The following is an 11226-nucleotide window of genomic DNA, read 5'->3' on the forward strand; positions in this document are numbered from 1 at the left end:
GGATTGGCTCATATTCAAATAGACACACAGTAACACTGACCAACACGTCTATTAGTTTCCCAGCCCAAGACTGCCACATTAGCACCATATATGGATACCTGTGAGTACATAAACTGTGTGTTAGTAAAACACGTGATAATGAGCTTACAGGAGGAAAAGTATGATATTCTGTAACTGTGCAGCGGACAGAATAATATTGTAGTACTACAAATTGTGTTGTAGTATCTGATAATGATATGTTACTGCTAATTACTGCTACTGGTAATAATAATAATTAGCTTTCTATATCATATCATTATATAATAATGTATAGTTTCTATCTTGTACAAAAATACTGTAGAATAACATTACAAATGAAAAATAAATATATACAGTGCAGCTGATAAAACAAGTTTTAACTTTTAATAGCAGATTTATGACAATTTTATTCACAGTGATGAGTTCACACTGGGATGACATCAGTGGGGAAACTTGGATCACACAGTGCAACAAAGAAGTTTGACAAAACTTCAGATTGTAAAGGACTTGCTGTAGTTGCTCATAACCTTAACATCAATTATTTATTTATATTATTAGCAGTAATAGCTACAATAGGAATTGTAACTTAAATACTCACAAATAAATATGATTATTGTAACTTTATTTTCTGTGCTTTGTTTCAGGAGGTCATGACTGCTGTTTGGTACTGTGGACCCATCCTCCTGAGTTAGTCGGGACCTGCCAACATCAGGACTTTTTCTTTTAACTAAACTGTCCTCTGAGAGTCTGATGGTGTTCAGAGAATTAAATATTTAAATATTTAAGAGACTGCATGCTGCCATCCGAAATCCAGCCTTCCTCGGCGCTAACGCTGTACATGTTATTCAGCAGCACCACATTTAGTCTGCTTGATCTACATTGTTTCCAAAAGACATGTGAGAGTGTGATTGCCAGTATAGACACACCTACCATTGCTGGTTCATGTAAAGTGGTTTTCCTTTGTGTGATACCAGCAGTTCTGCAGAAGCAGGAGTGGCTCATTAAAAGTCACTTTTTTCACTTTAGTGTCCCTCATGTCATTAATGGTAGAAGATACCCACCAAATTTGGCTCTGATCATGTAACAGGGACAGAAAGAGAATCGAATTCATGTGAAATCACAGGATAAGAATGAAAAGTAGTGAAAAAAGCGAATGCTTCTTGCTTGAATTTCAGTGATGAGCATTCATGAGCCCGCCCACTTTTCCTCATTTAACACGAAGGACTACAGGGAAACATTTTCATATCAGCACAAGCACAGGTACACGTGCCGCTTTTTCACAAACTCACAACACCACATCATTTAATAATGATATACCCCTAACCTTTTTCATAGACATATCTCCACTGATTGTTCTGACTTGAATGTCCTGTTCTGTTTTGTCAGTCATAAAAAAAGACTCAAATAAATCAACCCGCACAAACAAACCTCAACCGGTAACAGTGCAAAGTGGAGCAAAGCAAAGTCATAAACAAGCCTTGAGCACTGTAAACACAACAGACCTTTAGTTGTAGTCATGCAGAGCGGCAGCTGAAGCATTAGTGGTGTGACCTGAATCATATACATAATTCTGCATTTGGATGTGAAAGCCTAAGAGTCCAACCCTGCACAACAGAGTGGCAGCAGCAGGAGCAAATTGTTTACAAAATGAAGTAGTTTGATGAGCGTGCTACCAGCAGATTTTACCTGTTCAGATACAGGAAAGGAAAAATCTTTGGATTTAAACAGGTCACAGAGGAAGTTTCCACACAGCCTGCTCAGTTCTTAGTACACCCACATACATCGCCTTTGCAGGGTAACATGATTTGTTAAAAGTAAAGTTTGATGTGCAGAATTTAAACACATTTAAATGAAAGCCATACATGTAGAGTATATATTTTATTTATCTGTATGTATGAAAACCCTGAGCTGCCTAACCATTACAGTGGGGAGATCCAGTGACATTTTGCTGCCATGGTTTGTGTCCACTTGCCCCCTCAGAAAGGGATTCTCAATCCAAATGATCCAAATGAGATCCTGATGGGATCAATGTTACGCCTTCACTATCATCAGTAGATGATATTATCAGTGGGCTGGGTGCGAGCCATACAGCATACTGCAGTAGGTCTGTAAATATGAACATGCAAATCGATCCCATTGCGGTCCATAAAGTATGAAAATGCTACTGTTTTGATTAGCAAAATCTATTTACAATTTCATATATACTGGGTATACTGGATCTACTGGTTTCATTAATTGCCACATGACACACAATCGTGTCATTATACCCATTATATTCATCATATCCATGAGCCATCAGTGTAAAAAGGGATAAAATATTTTGAATCCCACAACTTTTCACACATGGCTTTATGTAACCTACAAAATCAAACAAAGAAAGAATAACCCCCCCTCAAAATTCATGAAGTATACACCTGTAAAACTGGAAGAATATATTATAACATTCATAATTACGGGTGCTCACAGGTTTAACAGGCGACGATATACCACAGTGTTAAATGCAGCGACCCAGTGTTTGACTCTTCCCCCTCTTCACTGCACTATAGTTGTATTTTTAAATGACAGGGGTAAAACAACATACATAGATATAGTTTTAGAGCAAGCTGGAAAAACAAAATAAATACACATTTTAGAAATATGTTTGTATGCCATATCATTAGAGAGGAGACCAGACACATTATCTGCTTCTCTTTCCCTGTAATTCACTGCTCTAACTATGGTTTCTGTTATCCAGGCGACATCTTATTGCTGTGAGAGCTAATAAAGCTGGAAAACACTGCAGACACACTTGTAATATTCACATTTTAACTCAACAATCTGAGTTAAGAAAAGGAAAGCACATATACGGACCGATCAGACCATTTTAAACAGTGGAGAAAAAGTCTAGCTTTTCTTTAAACTTTGTATTGAATCAGGCTCCACCCTCAGCCACTGCTTTCATATAAACCAGGAAGGAGTACTGCGGTATCAGACATAGGTGACTCAGACATACATAAATAAATATATAAATACATGAACACCAAAGAAAAAGAAAAAGAAAAGGAAACCAAAATACTAACGCTTGATAATAAGCTAATGAAGCTGTAGTTTGAATGTGTATGTCACACTTAGTGAAGCTGGATCTTTTGCAGCTGAAATATCTTAGTTCCTAATCACAGCATCTGTCCTCTCGAGACAGATGGTATAACCATGGTACTTGCACTTGCAGCAATGTGCAATACATGTCTCCCTGTGCCTATGTGGGTAGTACTCTTTTAGTCCTTTGAGTGATCAGTAAGGCCAGGAAAGTGCTATATAAACAGCAGGCCAATCGAATAAGCCCTGCACAACTATGCTTATTGATCTATAACAGAGATAGTGCACATGTGGGGGATGTGTAAAGTTAAATGAATCACACTATAGTTATTTATTAAAATGCAATTTTGTGGACATCCATCCATCTGAAGACAGAGCTGAAGCCTATCCCATTCGTCACAGAGCGAGTGCGGGGCACACTGTCAGTCCATCACAGTGTTGAGTTGACAATGGGATCATATTGCTTTACAACCAGTGTGCACAGGAGAGTAGACTAAATCAACAAAATGCACTTTTAGCATCATTTGGGCATGTAAGCATTTTTAAAGACATGCAATAAAAATCTTATTTGTATCACAGCTACGTCCTATAGGGGTCGCTATAGCAGATACTCTGCCTCCATCTAACTTCACCCCTCCTTCACTACATCCGTGTACCTCCTCTGTGGTCTTCCTCTTTTTCTCCAGTCTAGCAGCTCCATACTCAACCTCCTTTGTCCAGAATATCCACTATCCCACCTCTACACTTGCTCAATCCATCTCTAACTTTCTAACACTCTAACTTTGTCTCCAAACTGCTGAACCTGAGCTGTCCCTCTGATGTACACATTTCTAATCCTGGTCACGCCCAATAAAAGTCTCATTAAAAAAGAGTCTAAGTATAAAAAACTTTTAATTTTTCAGAGTAAATGCTGCAGAGACTTTGTGACAGAGATCAAAAACAACTACTGGTTTCTTGCCCTTCATGCTGAAGTTGTACCTCCTTGACTCATCACTGTAATTCACATTTTAGTTCCTTGTGGTGCTGCTGATGTTCCAACTTCCTGAAACCTAAACATGTATTTAAGCATTATGATATGTATAGTTTAGCTTTTCAGTTTGTTTGTCAGGTGTGGATGTCGAAGGTAGAAATAAGAAGCACAGACTGTGCGCCTCCATCTTCACAGATGTTATTGGCTCCTCCCAGACAGCTTAGTAAAACATTCCAGCCCACCTCTGGGAATCTGCTGGCTCCTCGGCACACTCTAACTGAACTTCAGTCAGGACTTTACAGGAGTTAAAAGAGACTGAGCTGACACAAAATGAGAGGACTTGTTGTCTTGGTAACTTTGGCGTGCTTTGCCACAGCTCAGCACCAAGCACTGATTGACTACTTGGAGCGGAGGCTGCTTGCTATTGAGGTAAGACTCTCTTTACCTCCCTGCCGAGCCCTGCGCTCCAGAGTCCCTCTGAAAGGAAACTTCTAGGGACAGAGGCAATGGAATGCAGATGTGGCCAAATCCTGGAGAAATTACTGGAAAATACAGCTCCTTTAAGGGTACGGGGACTGTGGCATTTTTGTCTGAGTTGTGAGTTAGAAATGGGCCTCTGAAGTTTCCTTAGTCAAGGTATACGTGCACGTATGTTACCAACAAAAAAAAAGAGTTTATGCAAAATTGCATCAGTGAAAAAACTTTTTTTGAGGGCAAGTAGTTTTCTGGCATCACAAAGAGATATTCTAAAAAACAAAAAGGGCCAGGGCTAACCTTTTTTTCTATGATGGACACAAATGTATTTGGCTTAATTGGACAAAACTAAAACACAAGAACAGACTGACTGATTGTCAGTCATGTCTGTAATTTAATTTAAATGAGAAGCACGAACCTTTTTAACACACTTTATTAAACTGAACTCCCAAAAATGCTATTTACCCACATCTAACAGTCTCAGCTCATGTCATGTTGAATGATTACCTGTGGGAAGGATCTCTTTTCATTTCCTTCTTCCACAGCGGGGTCATGGGTCAGGCTCGACCACAAAGCACCCAGCTGTATTCTGCATTCAGCTCATAGACACTCGAGCTGGGTGGAAACTTGCCACGTGTGGGCTGAAGCCGGTTGTTTGATAGATGGGTTTTATTCTTATTATTATGGCTTTCTACCACAGTGTTTACTGAGCCTGAAAAGGACATCAAATTATGGTGTTTTCATTGCAGTCAGTGCTCTCTAGAAATCCACTCAAGCTCACTGTATAACACACATCCTATTTATTATTCTGAGTGCTATACAAACAGGGAATACATGTCTGATCATATCTCAGTTATGACTAACCACCTTTGTTAAAACAGGACAGGATCTCTCTGTGGCACGAGCAGACCACCCGCTATGCCTCCGAGCTGCGGGAGCTGAAGCAGCAGATGGTTTCCCAGCTGGAGAACCTGGACAAAGAAAAAGAGGCACTGAGGATGAATATAGACAGCGTGGGGACCAGGGTGGACCGGGTCGAGCGGGAATTAGACTATCTGGAGACACAGAATGGGGCTCAGCCGTGTGTGGATGTGGACGACAAGCTAATAGAGCAGCAGGTGACTGTGGTGAAGGAGAAACAGAAGTCCAAATACTCACAACTCTCAGGTGAGAAATGAAATCTTTACTAAATACCCTGATTTTTTTTATTGGGGATGAACATGACATGCTTGAGCAATGCATGAATAATGTGACCAACAGTTCAAGTCAGCTGACAGTTTATTAGGTATACCTTACTAGGACCAGGTGAGACCTCCTTTTGCCTTCAGAACTGCTTTAATATTGGTGGCAGAAATTCAACAAGGTGCTAAAAACATTCCTCAGACATTCTGGTCCATATTATCGTGACAACATCACACAGTTACTGCAGATTTCTCAGCTGGACATCCATGATGTGCATCTCTGGTTCCACCAAATCTTGCTCTACAGCATTGAGATCTGGTGACTGATGAGGTTATTTGAGTACACTGAAATCATTGTCATCGTCTAGAAACCATTTTGTGGTGGTTTGAGCTTTGTGACATGATGATTGCACTGCTGAAGCAGCCATTAGAAGATGTGCACACTGTGGTCATGTAGGGTCAACAACAAAACTGGGGTAGGCTGTGGTGTTTAAACAATCCTTTGTTGGTACTAAGGAACCCAAAGTGTGACAACAAAGCATCCTATAAACCATTAAACCACCATCAACCTGCAGCCTGAACTGTTGACACAAGGCTAGATGCAGCCATGCTTTCATGTTGTTTACAGCAAATTCAGACCCTGACATCAATCAAGACTCATCAGACCAGGCAACAGTTTTCTATTCGTCTGTTGTTCTATTTTGCTGAGCCCGTGTGAATTGTAGAATCAGGCCTCAGTTGCCAGTTGCTTACCTGTCAGGAGTGGTGCTTGATGTGGTCTTTTTCTGCTGTAATCCATCTTCTTTGAAGTTCCGCATGTTGTACATTTGTTGTCGCCTTCCTATCATTTCAAAGCAGTTTGGCTATTCTCCTCTGACCTCTCTGTAAACTCTACAGATGACTGTGTGGGAAAATCCCAGCAGATCAGCACGTTCTGAAATACTCAGAAAGCACTCAGCCCATCTGGCACCAACAACCTTGCCACGTTCAAAGTCACTGAAATGACCTTTCCTCCCCATCCTGATGCTGTTTTTAAAGAGGCTGCCTTAAACACGTCCACATGTCTAAATGCTATTGCTGCCATGTAATTGGCTGATTAGATATCTGGGTTAACAAGCTGTTAGACACATGTACCTGGTTGCCAGTAATTGCATATTTATTACATTGTCTATGAGAGCCAACTCACATATATATTTAAAAAATTCCCAACTCGCCCTGCAAGGACCCGAGCTTTATCCTTAAAGCTTGGGTCCTTTGCCAGAGGCCTGGGAGCTTGAGGGACCTCTCCAGTATCTTTGCTGTCCCAGGACTGTGCTCTTTTGGACAGAGGTCTCAGATGTTGTTCCTGGGATCTGATGGAGCCACTCGGCCAGTTCACGGTTCACTGCCCCAAGTGCTCCGATTACCACTGGGAATTGGGTTGTTTTAAAAAAATAACAATAATAATGTTAAATAGCCAGTTTGAGATGACAGAGAAAGAGATTCTTTCTTTCCTGTCCAACTGAGTAGATATTCTATTATTAAAAATCATAAACGATTTTTGATAACTCCAGTAATCATTACTGCAATTTGCATCATTTCAGATGAATGTAATGCTGCATTAAATGAAAGTTCTTTTATTCTTAAAATTACATTTAGTGATCCCAAGTGTCACTTAAGTGTTAAGTGTTTTGAGAGGCAGTGCCTTTTAGTTTTTAAGGAATGTTCTAAAAATAGCTTGGCACTGTCGTTTTTAGCAATCTGTGTAAAGCTGGAGGAAATGGTGCAAACTCTCTTTAATGTCAGACAGACTCACATTTGGTAAGCTTGTGCGTTTTTATGGCACCAGGACTGCATGCAGAATTCATTTACAAGCCAGGAAAATAAAATTAAAGCAATTAATTACAGTTAACTAAAGGAATGTGTCACCAGTGCAAGGGTGTCTGGCTGATGTAAAAACAATGCAGAATTAAAAATACAAGCAGCAATGATTGTGCTCCTGCACTTTCATGCATGTCGAGTTTTACTGGAGTCAAGATGTTTCCTGCACGAATTTGGATGCCACGTTTCCTGGATTGTAACTGGTTTTGCATAAACAAGTTACCTAACACGTCCTGTGTCCATTAGTTGGTGTTTGAGAACACCCACTAATTATATGTCATGCTGCTGTTTACCATGTGTGGAACCCACAATGAAAACCTGATGATAATTTACATTTAATGATGATTATCACCTACAGCTGATTTCCAGATACCACGGTGGCATTATGAGTGTGACCTAATACTGACACGTAGCTCGGATTCTGCACATGAAGTTTGGGACAGATTGGACAGTGCATATTTGAGATCTAACAAATTTTTTTTGTTTTGTTTTGTGTCAAAGGATTGATTTTGACATGCTGTAATAAACAAACTCCTCTATGAAAAGCTCTTCAAGCAAAAAAGCCAAAAACTTCAGTTTTGGCCATGCTTCGGCCCTCAAATGATAAATAATTGAGAACACAGAAACTTGTTTGTGGGATAAATTGATCCCTGAATGGGCTTTCTCATGGAAGTACCCGTCCTTCCACAATATGAGGACAGCCATATTTATAATGCATATGAGCTAAATTTACTTTCATTTTCTAATAAATGAGTAGTTTAATCTATGGGCACAGGAACATTTCTCTCTTTATTGGTTTTTCTTTCATGGACAGTAGACAAACTTATTAATCACACAAAAGGAAAATGATGCTTTATAGCCAATTTAGCTACTGGCTGTTTCATCTAATTAACACTCAACTGAAAGCAGAGCTGACGCTGATGACTGGTGGGAATGTTATTAGTTTTTCATGGGAACCATGAATGTGTATGCCACATCTAATGGAAATAAAACGAGGTGTTCTTTCTGAACCACAGCTATAAATAGTACAGACGTGACTAGAATATTTGAAAACTGCCAGCTGTGTCGAGTAAAGCCTGTCCTGCTCTCTGTTTCAGACTGCAGCGACATGATCTCCAGCATAAAAGCCATGAAGATATTGAAGAGAGTCGGAGGGCAAAAGGGCACCTGGACTAAAGACACCAACAGGGCCTCTGGGAAGGTCTACATTTTTAATGGGACGGAAGACGACATCATCCACGCGTTTGCCTCTGTGCAAGACTTCACCCGCTCGTCGGGCATGTCTCTGTCCAGTACAGTGAAGCTGCCGTCAGCCTGGAGGGGAACAGGCCACGTGGTCTACAACAACTACGTGTATTACATGAGTCAGGCTGACGAGTTAAAGGTGGTTAAACATGACCTGCAGAATAACTCTCTGACTGACAGTGCAGTGTTTCCTGTGCAGGACCACGTCCCCGTGTATGGTCTGACCCCAGAGACGGTGATTGACCTGGCTGTGGATGAGGAAGGCCTGTGGGCCATTTACGCCACACAGCAGAATGAAAGGTACATCTCTCTGGCTAAAATGGACACCACCTCACTGGATATTGAGCAGATGTGGGACACAAATTGTCCCAGAGAGAATGCAGAGGCGGCCTTTGTCATCTGTGGCACTCTGTATGTTGTGTACAACACCAAGCAGGCTGGACGCTCACGAGTACAATGTGTGTTCGACGTCAACGACATGGTGACCAGTGAAGATGCACCGCTGGTTTACTTTCCAAAACGCTACGGATCTCACTCAAGTCTGAAGTACAATCCCCACGAGAAGCTGCTCTACGCCTGGGATGATGGCTACCAGATCCTGTACAAGCTTACCATGAAGAAGAAACTAGAGATCTGAGCTTCTCTAAACAGCCCTAACGCTGTATTCTGAGAGGTTTTAGCTTCTAAACTACAGATGAGGTCTCAAAACTAACGATTTTGTAGAATTTAAGATCATTTCTCACCTTTCAGGGAGTTTCAGAACAGCTTAAATATAAAATCTTGGACTCTAACATTGTAATCCACTTCTCATAAAACCTGGAAGCTGCAATAACACAACATTTACTGTAGGGACTGTGAGGCAGGAGACAAACCTAAGAAATGAACAAGAGTCTGTGATGATTCTTTCATGCTACATAGACGTTATTAGGAAGTGACAAAGCTTCATTACAACAAAAAGGAAACGTGAGTGGTTCCCCAAGTGTTGGCCATCGCACCCTGGTGGGCAGTTAAGGTACTGTTGGTGGGCCACAATATGATATTTACAAAAAAAAAAAAAATGTTAAAAGGAAATACAAGAAAAATAAATCTGAGGATATGAAGTGAAGAAAATACTCAACCTTTATTGTCGACAATACATAGATGGTACAAAAATACTGCTTGTGAGATGATCAGGATGAAAAAAGAGGACGAAAACAGCCAAGATTCAGGAGTGTGAGACTGTAATTATGCATCATAATTTTCTTTTCACAAATTCAGAACTAATTTCAAAATGCTCAGATTTATTTTGTGATATCTGGTGTTTTGTGGCTACCTTAACCCCACTTCTAACGAGACTACACCGTGCTTCCATCTTTAGAGTTGTTTCTCCATCTGCTGTTGAGTGGACCGAAACAGATATACTGTACTTACCCATGATTAGCTGCTGTCTAAGTTTCTGCAGTGGCTCCAGGCACTTTTGTGTGTTCACAGATATGAGGCAAATATTCAACACATCCTTTTAATAGCATAAAACCTCTGTCAAACCTGCCACTTCTATACCTGATATTTGTCATATCAACATGAATCTTTATACCCCAAGTGCTTATCAACTGAATCCAGCTTCTTGAATCTTCCTTCTCAGCTCATTTGTACTGACTCCATTGGATTTTAACATGACAGTTTTGTGTAGCATTCACAGTAATCTTGTCCGTGCTAGTAAATACACAACATTAATTACACCCTAGGAAATGTTATCTTTTGTAGCTTGTTAATTTAATATTTTTTAGTGTTCAGATTTATATCATAAGCACTGTTAACATAAAATACAACCACTGTGTAAGGTGAGCTGAAAAATGTAACTCCGACATTAGGATACTGTATGTGCAAGAAACCGCTAGCAGGCTAGCACCCTGTGCATTATCTGCACTCTTCCCACATGTTGAGCACATGTGCATTTTTGCTAAATACCACCCAAAAAATGAGCAAACAGCACCACTATTGCGATTACTATTCTTTGATGTTTATTAATTTATATCTGAACATAACTTTCTTACTGCCATTTCTTCTACACTTATATCTCCTTTTTCCCCCCGCTATCATATTTTTTCCTAATAACTGTTCATTATAAAAATAACTGGCAGACTAACCATTTTAAACAAGGCTGTCAGTGTTTTTCTATGTACAGTATATAAAGATTGATATAGAAATATTTAAGCATCCATGTAAGATTTGACTCTGCTACACAGTTGCCGCATTGACCGATGTGGAGCGTTATCCTGCTGGAAACAGCCATCAGAAGCTGGGTACACTGTGGTCATAATGAGATGGACCACAGACACAGATATCAAATGGTGTGAAAATAATAGTGGTTGTTGAATATTATGTTATTCATGATTATAATAAATCTGAAGAAATTTAATTGAA

General features: G+C 40.0%; 1 protein-coding gene across 1 annotated transcript; it reads left to right on the forward strand.

Annotated features, from left to right (window-relative positions):
• Window positions 1-4321: 4321 nt before the first annotated feature.
• olfml3b (olfactomedin-like 3b) lies at window positions 4322-11221 on the forward strand. The gene is made up of 3 exons (XM_086292091.1): window positions 4322-4492; window positions 5419-5704; window positions 8676-11221. Exons 1-3 carry the CDS (start codon window positions 4394-4396, stop codon window positions 9458-9460), a joined length of 1170 nt encoding a protein of 389 aa, XP_086148217.1. The 5' UTR covers window positions 4322-4393; the 3' UTR covers window positions 9461-11221.
• Window positions 11222-11226: the final 5 nt, after the last annotated feature.

This window comes from Aulonocara sp. 'chitande type north' Nkhata Bay, linkage group LG5, assembly GCF_057382095.1.
Source record: "Aulonocara sp. 'chitande type north' Nkhata Bay isolate Kocher_YH1m ecotype deep benthic linkage group LG5, A_spYH_male_GT1.1, whole genome shotgun sequence".
Lineage (NCBI taxonomy): Eukaryota > Metazoa > Chordata > Actinopteri > Cichliformes > Cichlidae > Aulonocara > Aulonocara sp. 'chitande type north' Nkhata Bay.